Source organism: Eupeodes corollae, chromosome 1 (assembly GCF_945859685.1).
Source record: "Eupeodes corollae chromosome 1, idEupCoro1.1, whole genome shotgun sequence".
NCBI lineage: Eukaryota > Metazoa > Arthropoda > Insecta > Diptera > Syrphidae > Eupeodes > Eupeodes corollae.
Window position 1 is genome coordinate 32,131,878 of NC_079147.1, and position 23,468 is coordinate 32,155,345.

At 34.7% G+C, this 23,468-nt stretch overlaps 2 protein-coding genes and 1 long non-coding RNA gene across 5 annotated transcripts in view; 1 reads left to right on the forward strand and 2 right to left on the reverse strand.

The window, feature by feature from the left end:
• LOC129938610 (set1/Ash2 histone methyltransferase complex subunit ASH2) overlaps positions 1-15,356 on the forward strand; it is a 24,563-nt gene extending 9,207 nt beyond the window's left edge. The window contains exons 1-7 of one of the 3 annotated variants that reach the window (XM_056046273.1): positions 1,276-1,358; positions 1,830-1,878; positions 1,946-1,987; positions 14,013-14,393; positions 14,477-14,757; positions 14,818-15,075; positions 15,136-15,356. In XM_056046273.1, the coding sequence (XP_055902248.1) occupies positions 1,299-1,358; positions 1,830-1,878; positions 1,946-1,987; positions 14,013-14,393; positions 14,477-14,757; positions 14,818-15,075; positions 15,136-15,240 (1,176 nt within the window). In that variant the 5' untranslated portion in view covers positions 1,276-1,298 and the 3' untranslated portion in view covers positions 15,241-15,356. Of the gene's footprint in view, positions 1-1,275; positions 1,359-1,426; positions 1,779-1,829; positions 1,879-1,945; positions 1,988-14,012; positions 14,394-14,476; positions 14,758-14,817; positions 15,076-15,135 lie in introns of those variants that run through there. The other 2 variants (XM_056046274.1, XM_056046272.1) reach the window with 2 other exon arrangements.
• On the reverse strand, positions 1,830-2,413 carry LOC129938611 (uncharacterized). Its single transcript, XR_008780477.1, has 2 exons — positions 2,150-2,413; positions 1,830-2,084 (listed from the first exon to the last, which is right to left on the reverse strand). It is a non-coding gene; the product is annotated as an uncharacterized LOC129938611 (long non-coding RNA).
• A 5,155-nt stretch (positions 15,357-20,511) lies between the features above and the next one.
• LOC129939669 (uncharacterized) lies at positions 20,512-21,865 on the reverse strand. Its single transcript, XM_056047770.1, has one exon. The coding sequence runs from the start codon at positions 21,726-21,728 to the stop codon at positions 20,658-20,660; it is 1,071 nt and encodes a 356-aa protein (XP_055903745.1). The 5' UTR covers positions 21,729-21,865; the 3' UTR covers positions 20,512-20,657.
• Positions 21,866-23,468: the final 1,603 nt, after the last annotated feature.

The following is a 23,468-nucleotide window of genomic DNA, read 5'->3' on the forward strand; positions in this document are numbered from 1 at the left end:
AAATGCGACTTCGAATTCGTTAATTGGTCGAATTCAATACGAAAAAGGCGAAAGCGAAAGCAATAATAAAAAAACGGCAAACTCCTTAGCAAAACGTTTCGCCGCGAATCCCATAATCAGGCCCAAGGATTGAACCCAAGACCTCTAGCATGTCAGTCCAACGCTCTAATCCCTTAATTTACAAATTTTGAACTCAATCGACTTAATGGTTTGGGCTGTAGAGATAAGGATAGGCTTATAGACTGACGAAATCGGGGGACCCACTTTTTTCAACTTCTCTACCATCGTATTGTCATATTTTATTAAAATCTCGGAGTTCGAAATTTTTTACGATATAATACGGAAGTCAAAAACACCCACTAACTTTCCAAAGTCACAGACATCTCTCTAAAAATATTTGATTTATACTCTAGAGACAATGAATCGAAGAGAAATGTCAAAATGTTCAATTCGCCAAATCGGAACGACCGCCTATGGGAAGTTAGGCCCTCATTACGAGAAGCGAATCGAAATCACTCATTTCGTAAATACCATTTCAATATTTACTTCAAAACTTTTTTGGAAAAGAGATGTTAACCCATTTAAACGTCGAAAGTCACCCATCTTAATTTTGCTCTATATTGGATTTCTCAAATGTTCGTTTTAAGTGGAACATTCGATTCGCTACCCTTAATAAGGGACTTAAAAAGGGACAAATGGGAAGTTATAATCAGTGTGAGTCGCATCACAGCCTCTTTTTTTTTTATATTGGGCTCCTATTATGGCCCACAAATATTTTTAAATTGCGCTATCGCAAAAGTTCAAGACATGGCAACCCTATTATGGATAGATAATAAATACTTAATTTAGTTTGTTTTGGTTTTTGTCGCTCTTTTTTTTTGTTATTATTATCAACAATTCGCTTTTACTTCATCAAAAAGAATATATACAGGAACGATAGGGAATATTTCGAATAGGTTAGGTTCCTTCTTCTTCTTTAGTTTTATCAAAATCTATAAAAAAAAAAAGAATGGAATAAATTTATTAAATAGTTTTTAACAAAAACAAAGAGTTGGGTTTTACAACAGAGTTTCTTTCTAATGTTTAGTTCAATCTAAAATCTAGAATCGACCCTCGAGAGAGTGAAAAAGTCAACTAAACTAAAGGCAAAGGCAAAATATACAATAATTAATTTTAATTGTGCCACTGAAATATTTTTATATCTACATAATGATGTAGGTACTCGTATGTAAGTAGAAATAAACTATTGCTAGGTACATATGTAGGCTTGTTCGGTCTTCGCTTCGGTCATCGTTGTTATGTTGTTGGCGATGCGATGGCGATGGCGATGGCGACATGTCATCATCCTACATGTTTCGGTTTGGTTTGGTTTGGCTTTGCCTTTTTTTTTCAAGCTTATCAGTGATTTTTCGCTGTAGATACCTAACCTAAATTTTGTAAATGAAACATTTTAAAATCTCGTAAAACAAAATACCTATTGGACTTGCGGGTTGCTTTGCTGCTGCTGAAAGAATTTACTGTTTCTGTTTTGATTTAGAGTTGGGAACGAGAAGCATTTCCTGTATTCAGAGTTCAAACTTCATAACTTACTCCCTCTCTGGTCTGTGCCTCTGGTCGTTCGTTATAGTTCGTAGTTCGCAGTTCGCGGCGCGACGCGACTTTATTTCGTCATTGATTTTTTGTTTTGTTTTATTGATATTTTCTTTCTATGTTTTTCTTTTAAGTTTGTTGTTGTTGTTGTTTTTCTTAATTATTATTATTGTTGATTTAGTGTGACTGTAAGTGAGTGAGATTGTAGTTATTGTATATTTATGATTTTTTAATCGCAGTTTCGGCTCAGCTCGGATGACGGTGACTGTGATATACCTACTTTAAGAGGTCTGTTGATTTTTGTTTTGTGTTTCTGTTTATGGATTTAAAAAAGCTAATTAAGTTTTGTTAAAAGTCGAAAACACCAAACATCTTAAAAGGAAAATGGATCAGGAAGGTATGTTTGTTTTTTTGTTTTATTAAAAATCCCGATACTTTCTTCATATTCTGACTTTTAGCTTTACACGGGGAATCACTTGATTTTTCATACCAACCTATTTCGAAGATAAGATCTTGTTTGCATAATTTTTCCTTCATGTTTTAAAGCACGTATACCAACCTATCAGCTTTAAGAATACCTTCATTGGAAATTAAGTTTATAATGTAATGCAGAAAAATTTGATTCACACTTGATTTGAAAAGGGATAATCTAAAAGGGGGATGTAATCAGCACCTGCTTCGTTCCTGTTTTCTGTACCTTCTTCGCATTTGTCATACTTCAAGTTGCTTGTTTTTTAATATTAGTTCGATGCATTTCTTGATACAGGAAAGTAGGTATTTATTGCAATTTTTACATCTTAGTTATGTGTTTTTTGTAATTGGTTTTGCGCAGCACCCTTTTCCATAGGAACTTCTTTCAGGTCGTTTTCATTTTAAATAGGCAGGAATTCTAAGATTGTGAATAAATAAAATCTTACCACCTGTTACTAAGCATCTGCATGAGTATGGTGAATAGGTAGGTAGGTGTATAATTCATTCAATAAGCCTTAAAATGGGTCAATTGGGTAATGATTTATATACATAATAGGTAGCTATGTATGCAGGTATGTGGGTATATGTAGGTAACTAAGTCGTATTGATTTATTATTTACAGTAAGTGTCAAAACTTAGTAATCAGGTTAATCCAGACCTAAGGCAAAAATATATTTTAAAATTTGATGTAAGTTTTATTAAGTCAAAATATATTTGCACATTAATTTGTTTTTATTTTAAAATAAAAAAGTCTCAAGTTATTCGTCAAGCATAAATTTTAGTAAACCAAAACGGAAGAAAAAAGCTTTCAAGACTGCTTCTAGTCTTCTTGACATACTAGATTCCACAAGTTGACACCTCCCCCTCGTTATTTGTGCATCAATTTTGCTCTACTACTTATCAAGTCTCTCTCTTACAGCTGCTTTGCTGGAAATTTGCTTCTGACGAATTTTTCGGTCCAAATAATACCGGTGTTCAATTGGATTTAAGTCTAGCTGTTTTGGTTTTCTATAACCCAATATTTTACCCATCGAGCTTAATGCTTAGGATCGTTGTCTTGTTGGAACGCCTAGTGCTTGGTTAATTTAATTTTAAAACACTCGCTTTAAGATTGTGTTTGAAAATGTTGAGATTATTTTATTTGAGTTGATTTTTTGACCAATTTGTGTAGTTATTGTTATAAGTTGAAATATAGTTTTCCATCGGATTTTTTCGTCGCTTTAATGTTGGCAATAAAATAATTAAGTTACATTAACTTTCCCAACGTTTCAGCAGAGATTGCTACCTTCTTCAGGGGAACTTTACTAACACAAAAATACAAATTGTCTTAGCTGGATAAATGGAATAAAATAACAATAAAGTATACCTACTCACTCAAGAAAAATAGGAAAAATTCACGGTCAAAACGTTTATGTAAATTAAGAATAAAATTATAAATGTAATATCACTTCTAAGAATGAAGTTAAGCCCGTCTTGAATATAGCACAAATTATATTTGAAAAGAAAGTAGAGAGTAGTAGACAGCAAAGATGTTTTGTGTTTTTTGTCTTCGGTTCATGTTGTGTTTGTTTTTGAGAATATGTCGAGCCCTTCCCGCCAATTTATCGTAAGCCACAAAATAAATTTTATAGTAAACGACAAATCAAACGCTTACTGCTGCCCTTGATACAACTTGTACTACTAGTCATTATTGGAAATTATAAATTATGCTTAAGTTAAGACACATTCCAATAGCTTTTAAGGCTCTATGTGTTACTAGCAAAGTTTAAAAATGAATTTGTCTTTTTTATTGAAAATATCGCTTACGATAAAATCGCGGGAAGGGCACGATGTAATATGTCGTTTGCAGAACTTCCACGTCTTTAACATTTGGAGAATGACCGCTTTCAATTCTGTTTATTCGACTTGTCTCCACGAAAAATAAAAATAAAAAAATTATGTTTATGTAGTTTGGTTACGAATTCTCTGTTTTCTTATTCTGTTTTTACAAAAACGGTGTTTTTTTTAGACCTAAGAGAGCATGGTTATTGTCGGTCAAAAGGGTTAAATACCATAAATCTCACTGTTGAACCGATATTTTAGACATTTCTACTTTTTTCTTCGTTTTTTAGTTGTTATCAAATACAGTAAATGTAATAACCTAACTATTCATCGTGTAAACTAATTTTAAAAACGTTTTTTTAGAGTGAGTTCAAACTATATTATTTAAAAAATATGTAGTACGTACTCACTTTTTACGCTCACTGTGCTTATGTTAAATAAATACATAATGAGAGTAAGAATAATCTTATTATTTATTAACATATGTATATATCATGAGTAAAAGTGATTGTTTTTTTAAAAAATCTTTTTTGTGAGTTAATGTATACACTGTGCGTCATCATGTTAGAACAATTCTAATTTTAAAAGCCATTTTATCTTAGTCATTAAGCAAATAGGTGTCATCATTTAGAAGTGCTGAAATTAGAGACTGCTAAAAATAAATTGCTATAAAGGTTTGAGTCGAAATCTTGAAAACCGAAAACTCAAAATCCCCAAAAATTCAGAATCCCGAAACCTACAACCATGAGAACCCCAAAAAAACAAGTATTGGCAATTGATTTTTTTTCAAATTGAATGCAATTATTGAAGGATTATTATTAACAACTTTATATATTTTAAGAACTTAACAAAACTGTGCTGTATGATTTCAGAAGATCAAATTACTTACTTACTTACTTAAGATGGCGCTACAGTCCGGGGCGGCACTTATCCTCAACCAACATGCGTCTCCAGCCATTTCGGTCCCTATCTAGCTGTCTCGAGTTTGGCACGCCAAGTTGGTTGAGGTCTTCACCCACCTGAGTGCGCCACCTGAGTCGCGGTCTTCCTCTACTGCGCCGTCCCTCTGGATTCGAAGACTTTCCCGGCTGGAGCGTTGATGTTAATTCGCTCTACATGACCTAGTCATCTAAGCCGTTGGACTTTAATTCTGCTAACTAGGTCAGTGTCGCCCGTACAGTTCGTCGATATATCTTCTCGTCCATTCTCCATCTATGCGTACGGGACCAAAAATCACCCGAAGAATTTTTTTCTCGAAGCATCCTACGACGATCTCATCTTTCTTTGACAGGCCTCAGCGCCATAAATGAGAACCGAGATGATGAGTGCCTTATAGATGATGATTTAAGATGTTCGAGAGAGGACTTTACTTCTCAATTGCCTTCTAAGTCCAAAGAAGTAGCGATTTGCAAGCGCTGGTGTCGTTATCTGTGTTTATAGAGGTGCCTAGGTAGACAAAGTCCTTAACTGCCCCGAAGTTATAGCTGTCCATGGTGACGTTTTGTCTAAGACGTCGTTGTTCAATGTCCTTTTTTGATGACAGCATATACTTGGCCCTCATTGTCCACTAAACCCATCTTCTTCGCTTCCGTCGCAATGCTCAAAAACGCTCCACCTGACATCACACTTTAATCTTCCAATTATATCAATATCATTTTGATCTTCCAATTATGTCAATTTCATCTTTGATCTTTCAATTATTTCAATATCATCTGCGTATCCGAGTAATTGGATGGACCTTTAGAAGATTGTGCCTCTAGTGTTGACAGTTGAGTTTTGCACAATTCTTTCCAGAACGATATTAAAGAAATCGCATGATAGTACATCGCCTTGTCTAAAACCTTTTTTGACATCAAATACATCGGTGAGGGCTTTTCCGGCCTTAATAGAGCAGCATGCATTCTCCATTGTCATTCTGCACAAACGGATAAGTTTGACAGGGATGCCAAAACTAGACATTGCTCTGTAGAGCTCTTCCCTATGGATGCTATCGTACGCGGCTTTAAAATTGATAAAAAGATGGTGGGTATCGATTTGAAGCCCCTGGGTTTTTTCCAAGATCTATCGTAGTGTGAGTATTTGGTCGAAAGTGGACTTTCCAGGTATGAAGCCACACTGATAAGGTCCTATCAGGTTGTTGACGAACGGCTTCAGACGTTTACATAATACGGCAGAGAGGATCTTATATGCAATGTTAAGGAGACTGATGCCTCTGTAGTAGGCGTAATTTAGGGGGTCTCCCTTTTTATGTATCGGGTATGCTAGCTTCCGACCATATTTTGCAGATGAGTTGGTGTATGCTCCCTGCCAGGTCATCGCCTGCTGCTTTAAATAGTTCGGCAGCGATGCCGTCAGCTATAGCAGCTTTGTTTGACTTAAGTTTAGATATAGTTATCTTCACTTCGTCTAGGTCGGGTAGGAGGAATCGTTGATCTTCGTCGCATAGGTTGAGTGGTTCTGTCTCCCTTACAGCTGAATTTGGTTCGTCGTATAATTTGGAGAAGTGGTATTTCCATATTCTTAACATATGTAGTTGACTGCAAATGAAGTTCCTAATGTTGTCGGAACCTGCCCATTATAATTCGCCTATTTTTTGACAATTAAGGCGAATTTCAACTAAACGATTCGCAAATCGTAATCGCAAATGATAATATTAAATATGTAGTCACATTCATTAAATTTTTCTTGGGACTCGCGGGACATATAGGGCCCTTATTTTCCATTATTAAATTTCTAAAAAGTTAATAATAGTAATTAAAATGAAAAGATAAGTTACAAATTACACATAACATCAAACTACATAATATCTTCACATAAATTTCAATGCGATAAACAGTGGCTTCCAGGACTAATCAGACACATGAAATATAAATTTTCGCAATACAATTTCTTCAAAAAAATGTATGGAGAATGTAGAACTTAACGCACGTTTTGATTTTAGATAAACAAAAATTATAAATTTTGTTTTTGTAGGTTTTCGTAAAAAATGTTGTCTATTGAATTTTTCTAGAAAAAAAAACTACAAGTTAGCAAGTTTATCTTGAAGACAATTTTAATCGAACACAAATGTTTACAAATTTAGCGGTTTTTGAAAGTTTTTTCTATATAAACAAATACTGACTAAATTTTACAAAAACCAATATCTTGCGTTAACAACAATATTTAGCATAGACTGAAATTATTTTGTCAATACCTTCATCTATGTATTCTCGAAATATTCGAATGCAATAACAGTTTAAAAAAAAAAACTGACAATTGGATTTTACTAAAAAATTAAACATATCTTAAAAATAATATTTTGTATAAGGTGAACTTAGTTTGAAGGCAACATCTTTAATTTTTAAAAAGATTTTCGAGACGAAAATCGATTTTTACCAACTGTTAAATATGTTTTGTGTAGGCTTTTTGTAAACAATTACTTTGATTTTTTATCAAAATCTTACCAAAAGTCAAAAACGTTGTTCTTGAATCTTTTTCAAAATTATTTTAATTTAGTTTCACGTCACATTTATAACTCTGTGATTTATTTAAAAGGGTTCCTTTTCATATTGAAAGAGGAATCAGGACAGGGCACCTTGTGTAAGGATTGTTTTTTTGATACAATTGTTTTTGGTGCTTTCTGCATAGTAAACAAGTAAAACATAGTCAAGTAAAAGTCCAAGTTTGAAATTAACTTCATCTCACTTCATAGCTACTTTGGTCTAGTTTTGCGTTAAAATGATTGTACCCATTGGTTCTGGAGTTGCCAGTAACATAGCTCTCACTACCGCCCGCCTTTCCTGAAATGATGTTGCTTTCTTCACTCTTCCTTTGTGGTTTATTCCATAACTATTTGGGTCCTTGAAGTAGTTGTGTTCAACATTTGAACTTGATCTCATTTTGCTGACTATAAAACGGATGGTTTTGCCGAGATCTAGGTAAGCTTGATTTTGGCCTATTTCCTCCTTCATTAGACCCTTATCTCTACACATACTTCTTGATTCTATCAAATTAATACTTGTACTAAGCTCTCAAACAATCAGAGTGTCCTTTTATCTGATTTAAAACACACGCTAATAGGCAAATTTAGATCTTGTCCCTCTCCAGGCGACATAAAAAACAGGTACTTTTTGCGACCTTCTTTGGAAAACCACTAACCAACATATTTTTTGCAATACAAATTTAATATATGCCTCATTCTTTCCCCATTTGGGTTTTAAAAATCATCGTCAAATAAAAAATAAAAAAAGTTTGTCCCTTCTCATGTCACACTAAGGGGCCGCACAGTGACCCGTTTATGCAAAACTGCTTGCAAAATTCATTTTTCGAGTGGGTCTATACTGTAAAACTTTTTAGTTTAGTGGATTCACAAATATTTGAAGCTTGAGTAATCGAAAAAAATATTCAATATGGGATATATTGGTGTGCCTTATAATGCAGGCCAAAGTTGAAGATTTTGTATGATGATAATTTTTTTTTCTTAACTTTGAATGTAAGAACTAGAAAAAGGGCTTCGAAATATGCTTTGCCATTATTTAGATCGATAATTAAAAAAAAATATTTTTTAATTTTTAATTTAATGTTTTTGAAACTACTACTTTTTGGACCCTTTTTCGACTTCAAATTGTTTAAAAAAAATATTCAACGACTGGTGCTAAGATCTCAACTGATTCAAAATCCTTATATATGTATTTCTTAACAGAAATCCAAAAGATCAAATGCGTCATTTTGTATCGAACTGAGCTAGGGAGATTTGAATTGATGAAGTCAGTAATTTTTCATTGAAGTATGATTTCTCTGTTTTTCTGTGTGGTGGCTTTAAAAAAAATGATTTTATGTGAAAAATATTAATCATTTTTGATTTATGTTTATTACCTAAGCTTTTCAAGAGTTTTAGGGCTAATTTTTTAATCTTGTAATAAAATTTTAAATAGTCTACGTCTACGAGGTCATGTCTGATATGGAAAAGGACTTCAATAGAGATGAATCAATTGAGGACGAACATAATTACGAAAATAGAAACTCCCCACTGCACGCTAGAATCATATGAATGGAATTTATTTTGAAGCTTGCGTATACTTTTCGACATATCAAAACGGCGCACTACAGCGCTAATTGGATCTCAGGCTAGGTTGCCTTGAGATCGCCATTTTTATACTTTTCGACAAGAAGGAGGCAGAAAAAAGAAGAAAACAAGAGATTCAAAGGTGTTTTATAGCGATGAGCTTGGCCTTGATGTGGATAAACCACAGCAAGGGTTTGGAAACACTAATGACGGAAACACTGCAAGAAATTTTTTGAACAGTCAGATGCAACCGCTCGAATAACTGGAGTCAATGGAGAAGTTATAATGGGGCTCAAAATAATATTTAAAGTTTTGAATTGTAGAGAAGTAGTGAATGCCGATAAATTTGGGGAGTATCATGAAAAACAACTCACACCTACTCTACACAAAATATTGGTTAATAGTCGAAATATCATTGAATATCAATCACTACCACTTGGAGAACTGTCAGAAGAAGCCCAGGAATGCAAAAATAAAGACTACAAGAAATATCGATTTTAGAATACGTGTTCAGCAGAATGAGTACCTATTTAACGTGCTTGTAACCTCTTCGGATTCACTTATTTCTTTCTTAAGGCATGTGAGAATCCAAGAGATCTGAAAAACGATACTCTCCAGAAATTATGAGTTTATTACACATTTCCCCGGACTTGGATGATAGTTTTCAAGAAATTTAGTGTTTATATATTAATTTGTTTTGTCTTTATTTCTTTTTCCACTGTTTGACTTTTGATATTTTACCAAAAGACATTTTGTATTCTTGAATACTGGAAAATAAAAAAAATGCCTTAAAATAAAAAAAATACTTTTTTTCCCACTTTTTCACTCGAATTGGTCCTTTCTCTTTTTGCTCTACTGTTTTAATTCACTTAGATTACTTAAAAAATTGATTTTGACGATTCCATATTAAAATACCGCTATGTTTATCACCTTTGTTAAAACTTCTTATTTTGACACACAATTCTGAAACACCATTTAAATAGTTTTTTTTTTAAGTCACAATTTGTATAGCCTTGGGAATTTTATTCAAGATAAAAAAATTTAAGCAATATCTTTATTCGCTTATAGTCTAAGAGCCGGCAGCAAATTTTGGGAGTGGAGTGATAACCAAAATATATATACATATATGTTTAGATATACGCAACATTATGCCAAATTCAACCGTCTGGCAGGTTTTTTTTTCAGCCGGGGGCGGGGGTGGGGGTTCGAAAATGGTCATTTTTCCGATTTTGGGATCGAAGTGATAACCACTTAAATGCATATATAAACAATAGGGGGTGGTGCCCTGATGTCAAAAAAGTGTGTCCAAGACGTTTTACTTTCAGCCTTCCCCTTGCCAGACGGCCGCCAAAATGCGCGAAAATCAACTTTTTGGGTCGAAGTGATAACCACTTAAATTAATATATAATCAATAGTAGATGGTCCACTGATGTCAGAAAAGGGTGTCCAAGACATTTTACTTTCAGCCTTCCCCTTGCCAGACGCATTTTAACACTTTTTAACAACATTTTTGAAATTCTGTTTTCAAATCTCTTGGGATCGACTCTGCACTCATTCAAGAATGTGTCACGTTTTTTTTCTCCCAATTGCTTCATATTAAGCAAAAACTGTTCGGTGGGCTGGGATGCACATTTTCCGGTGCATATGTTAAAAAGCCTTTCACTCTGCTGACGAATTGTATCTGAAAAAGAGTTACTGAAATTTTCTATTTCTGTTGTCAACTTCTTCAAGTCTTCAGAAAATTTTTTAATCTGCCCACTTTTAAGATCACGCGTTATGTCATCCTTCTGCAATAACCCCAACATGTTGTACAAGGATGATATATTTGCAGTTCTATCCGCCACCAAACAGAAGTGTCTTACTGCAACAAATTAACCGTTGCAACTACATATGCCATATTTGGAAAAGTGCAATATTAAATACAGGAATACTACTTTCCCCATTTCAATGCGGCTGGACCATGGAGGATGACATAGTCAAATTGAAATGGTTCAACGGAGTCGCGGCCCCAGAAACCATTGAACATTTAATTAACTGTGATGAAAATGATAGTGAAGAAGACAATTGTTCGCAAAATTCTTCATCGGATGAATCTGATGATGGAGAATAGTTTTTTTTATAATTTATAATTTATAATTTATAATTTCTTATTTCAAATTTCATTCAATTTTATGTCATGTAATTCAATAATTTTTGTCTAAATAAAATACAATTGTTATGCTTTGAAGGAAAACGGTAGTTTTTGTGCATTCTTTCTTTGGGGTTTTCTGGCAAGCATAAGACTGAAAAGAAAACGTATTGGAAATCTTCTGATATTTTGGTATATGACTGTTTTGGTTATGGATAACAGAAAAAAAGTTATTAAGGATTTAAGTTGAAAAATGTTGTTAAAAAGTGTTAAAATGCGTCTGGCAAGGGGAAGGCTGAAAACAAAACGTCTTGAACCCACATTTTTAGAATCAGGAGAATTTGTGTGATATTTTGGTATATGATTCTTTTGGTTATGGATAACAGAAAAAAAGTTATTAAGGATTTAAGTTGAAAAATTCTGTTAAATAGTGTTAAAATGCGTCTGGCAAGGGGAAGGCTGAAAACAAAACGTCTTGGACCCACATTTTTAGAATCAGGGGAATTTTTCTGATTTTTTGATGTATCATTCATGTGGTTATCATTTCGACCCAAAAAGTTGATTTTCGCGCATTTTGGCGGCCGTCTGGCAAGGGGAAGGCTGAAAGTAAAACGTCTTGGACACACTTTTCTGACATCAGTGGACCATCTACTATTGATTATATATTAATTTAAGTGGTTATCACTTCGACCCAAAAAGTTGATTTTCGCGCATTTTGGCGGCCGTCTGGCAAGGGGAAGGCTGAAAGTAAAACGTCTTGGACACACTTTTTTGACATCAGGGCACCACCCCCTATTGTTTATATATGCATTTAAGTGGTTATCACTTCGATCCCAAAATCGGAAAAATGACCATTTTCGAACCCCCACCCCCGCCCCCGGCTGAAAAAAAAACCTGCCAGACGGTTGAATTTGGCATAATGTTGCGTATATCTAAACATATATGTATATATATTTTGGTTATCACTCCACTCCCAAAATTTGCTGCCGGCTCTTGGTCTATTAGGAAATATGATTTTTGCAACCAAAAAAGTCAAAACGGGTTACTGTGGGCCGGTTATAATTATCAGTAAAATTTTTGTTTTTAGTTTTTGAACATGTTACAGATTTATTCTAGCAAAAAATTGATGCAATAAGATGAATTTTATATTCAAGTATTTTTTCAAAAAGAAACAATATATTTAAAGTTTTATTTGATTTATGAATCTATTTTATTTTTTTTAATGAACAGTTGACTGCCAAAAGCCAAACAAAATTCCATTTCGTTTTAGACGTCAGTTATCATTGAAATCGATCCGGACAAATTAAAAATAAGAACATTTTTTTTATGACTAAAAATATTCAAAAGAAACTAATTTGTTTTGTTTAGAACAAGTATTCAAAATGCAAAGTATAACAAATAAAATGGTAAAATAATTAATATCAAAAAATTTTCTATTTTCCGGACGGGAATTCATTTTCTTGAACAACTGATGCTTTTATGTTCAAAACTGAAACAAATCGTTCCACTGATTTATGTTCCAATTTCACACAATGATAGATTTCTGTCAGTAAACATTTGTCGGTGATGCTTTCAGTCAGAAAATGTTTTTCAATGACAGAAATGTTCAATGGCTGCGTTAAATCTGGTGTTGGATAGGGTATCTTGGATAGGTGAATTTTTGGATACCTTGTTGAACGAGTTGGTTGCTGTATAGAGATAGCTGTCAAAAATTAAAAACAACTTTGAGCTGTTCACAAAGTAACATTTAAGCTTCGAAGTCAAAATTGTTGTAATATTAAACATTAAATGGATAATTGAACTGATTCGTCGGATGATAATGAATTGATATTGTCCTGTTATTGTCTTGTTATTGTCTATGATAATGTTTAAGCGCTTTTTCATATTTTTTTTAATTTTATTTATAATTCCTTCTTATCACAAATTGACCCGTGTTCTTCCATAACTTTTGCAATTTCTTAAAAAAATTGTTCGTCGCCGGGTTTTTGGGTGCTGGTCTTTTCTCTTTCTGCACTCCTCCAAGAAGAGCAAAATGGATTTATATTCCCGACCTTAAAAAAAGGGAAAAGATTAATAAATGTATATGTATATTTACTTGTATTTTGTTCTACCTCTGGAACAGGATGAGGTTCTTCAACTTCAGTATGCTGCACACTAGACTGGAGGTTAAACCTACTCATCTACAAAACGAGAGCGAAATAAGTCAATTTTGAGGTTTAAAAAATAGATCATAATTACCTTCTAAAATTCGCAAATAGCTTCGGTTGAGTTCAAAAATGCAACTAGTTGCAGAAGCCATGCCGACAAAATGCATGCAATGCATTTATGAACAGAAAAACTTCTGCAAAAATGCGGCAGATATACAATATCAAAACCCAGTTCATAAATGTCATAAATAATTTTTGCATTACTGCTGCATTTTTACATTAATGAACTTCATCGTCTATTATGTACAAAATATCCTCAAATACAACTTTAACTAACATTTTGTATCTCTTTGTTTATCAACATATACAAAAAGCTGAAATCAATTTTCAAGTTTCTTAAAATTCAACAATGTGTTGTATCAGCTGTTCTGACAGATACCTACATATCCCAGAAATTCTTGGATACCTTTGGATTTCTTCATTTACATCTCAGCTGTTTTTGATCAGCTGTTATTTTACACGAAAAACACTAACAAAAAGGTATCCGGATAACCTATCTGAGATTGAACGCAGCCAATGATAGCTATAAAGGACCTGCCAAAAAAATTCCAATGTTTGTATTCAACGATGAAAACCAATGATAGCTATAACTGGCCCCTAAGTGTATATGGTATTTCTTGTTTATGCTTTATATGTCTCTAACGATATTTTATGAGTTGTGCTATTTGCTTAAGTAGATAAAATATAAATAATTTGTATTAAAGCTTCATGGTATAAAAATTAACCACGCATAATTGTATTAAATTTTCAGCTTCCCTGGCAAAAAATAACAGACAGCGCCGAAGGCTACCGGGCAATGATTCTGGTACAACAACTAAAAAAGGAAGACCAAGTGCTGATATCGCAGCAAATCTCAAACTACCAGCTCATGGCTATCCCCTTGAGCATCCCTTCAATAAGGATGGTTACAGATACATCTTAGCTGAACCCGATCCTCATGCCCCATTTAGACAAGAGTTCGATGAGAGTGCCGATTGGGCAGGCAAACCTATTCCAGGTTGGCTCTATCGAACACTTGTACCAAATTCGGTACTCTTAGCCCTCCACGACAGAGCACCTCAGTTAAAAATAGCCGAAGATCGATTGGCAGTAACCGGGGAAAAGGGTTATTCAATGGTTAGAGCTACGCATTGTAAGTTAAAAGAAATAAATACACAAACAAAATGAAATTAGTGATATTTTAAGTATGAATTAATGTGTGATTATCTTGTTTAGCTGTGAATCGTGGGAAATGGTATTTTGAAATAACAATTGAAGAAATGCCCGAAGGATCAGCTACTCGTTTAGGCTGGGGTCAAGAGTATGGTAACCTTCAAGCTCCCTTAGGTTATGACAAATTCGGCTACTCTTGGAGATCCCGAAAAGGTACTCGATTTCATGAGAGCCATGGAAAACATTACAGCGATGCGTACATAGAAGGAGACACATTGGGATTTCTAATTGATTTGCCAGAAGTTGAAAATAATGAATATTTACCAAGCACCTTTAAAGATAGAGTGAGTACATTAATTCATTTAAAGGAAAAATACAAAAGTATCCGTTTTATCTCTTTTTAGCCTCTTGTAAAATTCAAAAGTCATCTTTACTATGAGGACAAAGATCGTGTGCAGGAAACTCTGAAAAATTTCAAAGCTTTGCCTCAGAGTAAAATTGAATTTTTCAAAAATGGCAAATCACAGGGTGTTGCATTTACTGACATTTATGCCGGATCGTATTATCCAACTATTTCGATTTATAAAAGTGCCACTGTAAGTGTTAATTTTGGACCAAATTTCAAAAGTCCAGAAATTTTGACTGAGTACAATGCAAAAGGGGTAAAGTAAATACAATTTATTGGCAATAATTTTTTTAATATTATTTTAATTTTATTATAGATGTTTGACAGAGTGGAAGAGCTTATTAGTGAACAGTCCTTATCAGACTTGTTGTTCCTAACAGAGAACCGGGGAAGGCTAAGATTGGACAATTTTGCAATGTAGGATAATTTTGGTTAAAAACTATGTTTAGGTTTTAAGATGTTTTGCAAAAAATAGAGTGGTTTTAGTTTTATGTAAAAATGATGACAAGAGAAATTAACAATATTTTAAGAAACAAACGAGTTTGTTTTAAGTAACTTAGTAGAAGTAAGTTTGAAATGGCTGGGTCACGTAGAGCGTAATGAAATTAATAGGTACTGTCGAATCTATTACCGCAAGAATCAAGACACCGTAGTAGAAGAGGTCTGCTGCGGATCGTTTGATGCACCCATGCGGAAAGAGACCGCATCTTGAAGTGCGCAGCATTTAGCAACCGAGTTAGATGGAAAAGTTTATTGGATGAGGCGATAGGTCACACAAGAATGTAATAGCATCCTAAGCATAAGTAAGTAAGCTTGATATAGAGTGCCGCTCACTTGAATAGCGCCCCCACTATGCATTATGTAACTGCATAGAATTCGGGTCTTTTAGTTAGTATACCGTTGCAATATTTTTATATTTTAATTATCTCTTACACTACTCTCTCTGTGAGCGAATTCATGCTTTGGAAATGTTCTGTTAAATAGTTTTTGTTAACTTTATTGGAACTATTGTGAAAAACGTGAACATCAATTGGATCGTTTAAAAAGCCGAGTGTGCGGTGTTATGGTTTGGGGAGCCATTACTTACTATGAAACTTTGGAGTTGCAGTTTACTCGTATGAATGCGCAATCCTACATTGGGGTACTCGAGAAGGTTTTTCCTTCGATTACGGAATTGATTGGTGACATGTCATAAAAATTGCAACAGGATAACGCATCTATCCACAATGCTAGAGTGGTAAAACTATTTCTACAGCGCCAAAATGTCTCATTGTTAGATTGGCCACCATATTCTCCAGACCTAAACATTATCAAAAATGTTTGGGGGTGGCTTACTCGAAAAGTATATGAACCTGGGAAACAATATAGAAGTAAGGATGAGCTAATAGAAGCCATTAAGTGGTGCTATTTAAGTGAGCGGCACTGTTTGTACTTCTGTTTACTGAAATTGAGAAAGACTTAAATAACGTGAATAAAGACTCTATCTAGCCTGCTGTATTATGGAAAAACTTATTGCTATTTTAATATAAAAGCAAGATAATGCAGGGTTTGACTGTCTTGATTCTTATATATAATAGAATTGTTGTTAAATCTAACTACAACAAGGGTAGGGATAGAGGCAGAAATCACGGGGCTCTAAAATTAATTTGGGATAAATGAAAGATGACAGTAATTTTCAGAGAAATAGACTTAGTCATTCCCTAAAATAAACAGTTCACAACGAGTAGAAACATGTGAGTGAGGACTTCGGCAATTCAACGCGCATTTATGTAGTCTCCCAGGCCAACACGATTGGCAACATCTATTAGAAATCCGTTAAATATCTTTGATATACAGATGACTTTGACATCATAGGAATAATCAAACAATCAGTTACAAACACTTTTCACAGCATTGAGTTAGATACGATCAAAATGAGGAGGAGATTAAAAATAAGCGTTTTTATTAACTAGAGTTTATTCCCATAGCAGACTTGGGCCAAAAAGTGACAGTTTACAAGTTGGTAGAACTTCGTAGTGGTCAGTGAATTTATCTACCTGGGAATTGCTTTAAACTCTGTAAATGGCTGCACCGCTAAAATCATGCGTATATTAAATTTTCTTAACCGCTGTTTCTGGGAGCTTAATACGTATTTGAATAGATATTGTACAAAACCCTTATCATTGCGATTCCGGTTCTACTTGGAATAGAAGCATGGGCAATGGACATTCCCAGGCGACTCTAAAGTTCATTTGATGTCTTCAAGAAAAAGGTCCGATTTGTATCGGCAGTCAAAATAACATCTGGCCGAAACGATTCAACTTCGATATGTTCGTGACGATGCTAAAATCCAACGGAAAAACAGAGGCATAGTTCATCTCCGGTGTCGTAACCAAGTTGAGGGAGATGTTTTCCAATATTCCTATTTTATTTTATAATAAGTGCACACTCAAGAATATATTTTATTACAACTCATAGACACAGTATGATCCTTTTTTTTTAGAAAAGGGAGAGAGGGTTTGAAAGGAGATGTTTGTGCCCAATGATTTTGAATTCCTGAATATTGCAATGACACACACATTCGTGTAGAACGGCTCGAAAACGAATCTCCGTACTTGACATTTTGATCGAAGTTGGGATCAAAAATCCCTAGAAGCTCTAGAGCGTAACGCGTCAAAATAACGGTAAAAAAGGGTGAGACAAAAAACATAACGACTATGTTCAATTGTCATAAATGAACCAATGATGATATTATCACCAATCAATTTAATTTCTCTACGTTCAATACTGCCCAAGATGCTTAAGTAAGTTGCAAGAGCAATAGCCCAGAAATGGGAGTATAACTTTTAAGTCTTGGACTTATGATGATTCTTGTAGATGACAGTCAGATCAGAGGGGAAGAAAACCCTCTTGCATCGCCTTAGGAAACTTAACCATCTTCAAGATGTGGTTAGTGATACATGTACCGAGAATATCGAGATTTTCACTCTTATTAAAACAAGTGCCATCCATGGATAAAAGCAAGAGGGGTATTTCTCGCTTTAACGACACAAGACAGGATTGGGTTTTTGAGACACTAAATTCCACCCGGTTTCTTATTTCCCTTTGTACATATTTTTATAAGTTTTTCATATTTTGTCACTACAGTTCTAATCCGATGAAGAGGGATGTGATTGTGAAAACAAATATGAAAAGCTATCCTCATCGATACAATGTATTGGCCTAGAAGTTGTAGACAGGAGATCAATCATAAAAATTAAAAAGAGTGTTGGACACAAAGCAGAACCCTGAGGCACGCCAGCATTTATTATGTGGTTCTCAGCCCATCCAATACTACTACAAGCACTCAAGGGGTTATTAGTACCCTTTATATGTTTATATTTAAACAGTGCGAGCGTTAGGAAAATAGGGAAGGATTTAAAAGGAGATATCGGTGCACATTGGTCTTAAAGTTCTGAACATCAAAATGGGAGGGAAAAACAGAGTTAGAGCAAAGCATTCCACATTCTCGATGTGCGATATAATAAAGAATCTCTATACTTGACAGTGCGCCCGAAATTGAGCTCAAGGGTAAACTGATGAGCATTCCTAGAAGTGTGAGTATTACGGCAACTAGCTAATTCGACAGAACATTGTTTGTAAAAATATCGATAAAACAACGAAAGACATGAAACATTGCGGCGATTATAGTTCTGTTGCCTATCATTTTAAAAGCCCTTTTTTGAATTCTATCCAAGAGTTCTAAACTTGTTTTAGGGGCACCTGCCCAGAAACGAGTTATATTCAAGCTTTGGACGGATGAAAGCTTTGTAGATTATAGCCAGATCAGAAGGGGTGAAAAGTTTCTTGCATCGTCAGAGAAATCCTAAGCACCTGGCAGCATTTTTGGCGATATCGAATATGTGATAATTCCATAAGAGGTGATCTGTAATATACATACCGAGTACTGATAGTTGATTGGTTTCCAGGATTCAAGTGCCACTCATAGATAGTGGCCTCGGGGGTGCGTTACGCTCTAACGACAGGAGACAAATGCATTGAGTTTTCGAAGCATTGAATTCTGCACGGCTTTTGATTCCCCATTGGACAATGCTGTCAAGATCAGAATTTAATGAGCTTATCATAAGCTGCCGTTGAAGTCCGAAGGACAAGGATGTGAATCTAAAAACGAATATGAAAAGCTGAGGGTACTGTCATCGGCGAAACAGTTTAATGGATTAGAAGTGGCAGACAAAATATCGTTTATGAATATAAGAAAGAGAGTAGGAGACGAAACGGAGCCCTGGGGGACACCAGCATTTATTTTATGAATTTAAGACTTGAAACCATCTAATGAACGGTTAGAAAGGTATTTCTAATCCAACGAAGAAGAGATTCATCAATAGCAAAAGCACGCATTTTCGATAAGAGAGCTTGGTGCCAAACCCTATCAAATGCTTTTGAAATATCAAGTGGAATAATCTTACTTTCTCCAAAACGATGTAAAGATTTGTTCCACTGTTCAGTGAGATGAGCCATGAGATAAACAGTGGCCCTTTGGCAACGAAAGCCATACTGCCGGTCAATAAGAAGCTTCCGTTTTTCAAGATATTTCTTAAGCTGAAAATTAATCAGCGTTTCAATGACCTTTGATAAGAGAGCCTTGTACTAAATCCTATCAAATGCTTTTGAAATACTAAGTTCAATAAACTTACTTTCTCCAAAACAATGTCAGTTCTTGCCCACTGTTCGGTGAGATGAACCATGAGATCACCAGTGGACTATGAAGAAGTTTTCAATCTTCAAGATATTTCTAGAGCTGATAATAATTAATTAAAGTTTCCATGACCTTGGAAAAAAAGAACGTAATTGCAATCGGTCGTAAATAACGGGTGACACTCGTCACCTTTTTTCCGGATCTACTCTGAACAAGACCTGAGAAGAAGGATATATGAAAATGCTTACGCATTGGATATGCCACCGTTAAAGAACAACTATTCAATTTGGTAAATAAAGAGTTCGAAAAAAGCTTGCTGAATCTATAAATTAAGGACCAAAACCTTAGAACTAAAGCAACTAAACCAAGTTTTAAATTCTCAGCTGTACCGGGAAAATAATGTTCCAATAAATTACTATTCGCTTAAATGTAGACTAAGTTCAGTTAAAATAACAACAATTATCAGGAGGAAGCTAAACATCTTTATTAATAGATGTCTTTGAAAAATCTCAAGTATTTTTGGCCTATTCCTTTTTCCAACAAATACGTAACTTTACAGAAAAACCTAATTACTGGTATACAAAGACGTAAGTAGTTATACAATGGTCAGAAGCTTTAAACGTAAAACACTTATCTACCACCACCCCTTTTCAGACGCCTCTTGTACCTGTTATCAGTTTTTAGATTTTTATAAAGATACTCACGCAAAAAAGGCAGACAAGTCGAGAAATTAAAAATTACATGCAGAAAGACAGTCGATGACGAAAAGAGCTTTAACTTATCGTCACAAATCGTACTCCATGGCGCTTTTACTTCTAGGTAACCTTGGTCTTCGAGTAATGAATTAATTCTTCAAGAGTTTTCCGTGTCATGAAAAGTGCAAACAATATTGTAGGTCCCCTCCCTAAAGATTCAAAGTTGTAGGTCACTATGTCAAGCAACGAATTTTTGAGTGCTGTAACGCCACCGCCAAATGTATTTATTATTTGTCCGAAAAATGAAAATCCCACATTTATTTGTTTAAAAACATTTTATATTCTATTAAATTTGTACACGAAGCAAAATTATTATTATTATTACATACTTACAATAGAATAAATATAAAAATAGTTATATAACCATAATCACCACCACACCACTCCTTGGTTCAATGGTTTCTTTTTCTATTTAGGAATTTTAAATTTAGCAGCGCTATAAGGCAAATAAGTCCAGCTCATTTGTCGATTATTAAACGCAGCTGAAATCGAACGACCACCCACCATAGGAGCCACTTCATGAATCCTCTGCAAATTTATCGCTGGCAAAATGATACTATTCTTATTGATTTGGCTATTAAGGGCAAGTGCTGCTGCTCCTTGGGGGAACCATCGTCTGCGCCTTGTAGTGACAGCTGCCGATTGAGCTTGATTCGGCGTGGCAGTTAGTTGGACAAAACTTTTGTGCTTGGTATAGGCTTCTCGAAAGTTGTGTTTTGCTTCCATGACTTTCAGAATGGGTGGCATTCTGGCCATGGTAGCTGAACTTGATCCATTTCTCGAAAGACTCTGCTCAGGATTGCTTCCTGAACTGCTGTCGAATTGGCGTGTGAATTTAGGAACAGGATGGGGTGCATTGGTTTCTTTGCGGTTGATTTGCGCTCTTCGACCGCTCAGTTTGAGGTCAAGCGGGGCAACGTTTCCCAAGCGCCTCACAGCCATTGGGATAGAGCTTATTTTTAGGTCATTCGCAAGCATGTTGATGAGCTTCTCGTGTGCAATTATTTGCTTGGTAGGCAGTGGTTCCAGAGACTTTGCTGAATGCTTTGGTTGGTATAAGGAACTTGGACCCTCATTCGTGGGGGTGACCGTGCCATCGTCTGGTTCATCATCTTCATCATCATCGTCGTCATAGTCTTTGTAATCATCGGATGTGAAGCTCAAACTTGAAAACTTATCAATTCCCATGGGAGGTCTCTTCGAGCGCAATATATTGGGGAACTTTTTGTGCCATTCGAGAATTTCATTCTTCAGCTCGGGCTGGGCTTCGGAGAGGTCTTGTTCGCCACAGAACATCCTCTCGACCTTTTCCCAATCCAATTGGTTTTGTTTGATGGCATCGTCTGCCCATGGAATTGATCCGATACTACTTCTATCGACACTACTCGACGAATATTGCACTTCCTGATAGTCCGAGTCAGAGTCGGATGAGGGCAAACTATCATCGCGGTAGAAATATCGTGCAGACATTATTTTCATAATTTTTTAAAACTAATTCATTACAAGAAATCTAAAAAGATTGATGACTGTAAGTGAAATTTTTATAGAGGTAATAATTATTGATTTTTTGAAAAATGCATAAGCAAAACAAACATTTGCATTGACAGTTTTCTTTTATTTTGTGAATCCTAAATTGTTATGGCAATTTCCGGTGACACAAAATTAACGTGAATGGAGCTTGATTTCATTATTGTAATTGTTTATTCACAATAATTACAATTTTTTGAATTTCAGTTTTGAAATTTCGAGGAAACTTTAACTTTTGTCTCTCATTTTCTTTTCAAGTGGTGTTGAAACTATATAAACCTTTTCTTTTCATTCAAAATCACATTAGAGAACTAGGGCCTCGGCGGCCTAGTGACCTACAACTCTCAACCAATATTGCGTACGGATATAAATACAGGGATAAAAGAGGAGCTACAGCTTTATGCCAAATCCGAACGATTATTTGAGAAAGCATTCTTCATGACGAGAATTACCCTTGGAGAATTAATCAATTCCTCTTTCGGTGGCACAGTTAGGACTGTACGCAAGACCCCTCACATGGAAGTCTATTAACTATCACCTTACGGGTACTTGGTGTATAATGATGACCCTGATGATTTGTCCCGATTCTCAACTCAATTGCTTGACGGCTTTCCTGATGAGCCTATAAATTCATTTCAAATTTGTACATTTTTTGGTAAAAATTTAATAAATTATGAAAATTATCCGTTGAGAACTTTGTTTTACAATAATTTTGGAACTTAAATCTAAATGTTTGCCTAAATTTTGTAAACAGTTAAGTTTTTTTTATTTGTTACCAGCAATTTATTTAGGTATCCAACTCGTTCGTGTATCCAACACGAGATTGAACGCAGACATAGATTTAATACAAAATTATTAAACCTTCCCGGAATGAAATGACCCACATTACGCTTGAACAGAGTTGGAAAAATTTGGAAACTTATTTACAAGGTTATTTCCTTGTAGAGCAAATAGTACTTTGTTTGACCGAAATGAATTACCTAATATACGCAAGCTTGTACAGAATGGTGTGCTTGAAATACAAAAATACATATGGTATCCGCCGTTTTTTTCTATCAAAAATTTTACCGAGTTTTTGCAATGAAAATTGAATACTCCATCATATTTTTAATTGGCAGAAAGTTTTTGGCCAGCAAAGAATAACAAAAGTGTACAGAATCTTTTAAGAATTTAAAAACTACGAAAATCGGAAGAAATATGAGTCACTGTTTGACAAAATAAATGTTATTACAAATACTTATATTTTATAATTTTTTAAATGTTTCTGCACGAACTGTGGTTTTCATCTCAAAAATAAATTTTCATATTCTCTGTCATTTGTTGAGAAAATTGTTTCCCAATGAGTCTACCAATTTGACGGTGTAAAAAGCACAACATTTTTACAACAATTTCCAGACCAATTTCTCCCAAAAAAAATGTCTAATTTTTGGATCAAAAACACTCTAAAGGAACGTCTTTGATTTGGATAAAATCAACCAACAACCATATAAACGAACAATTTTTACTTTATCGTAAATTGGCATTTGTCACCTAATGGTATGCTATTGGAAGACTTTTTAAAGTTGGGCCAATATTGGAAGATCTTCCAACTGTGCATACTTAGCTTAAAGTAAAAGACAATTGAGCTGAGAACAAATAAATTGTAGGATAATTTTGAAAATTACAAATCTTTGTCTTCTTTATACTGTTTAA

Bases quoted from the DNA above. Each gene is read 5' to 3' on its own strand.
- LOC129939669 (XM_056047770.1), bottom strand. From the start codon at position 21,728: ATGAAAATAATGTCTGCACGATATTTCTACCGCGATGATAGTTTGCCC.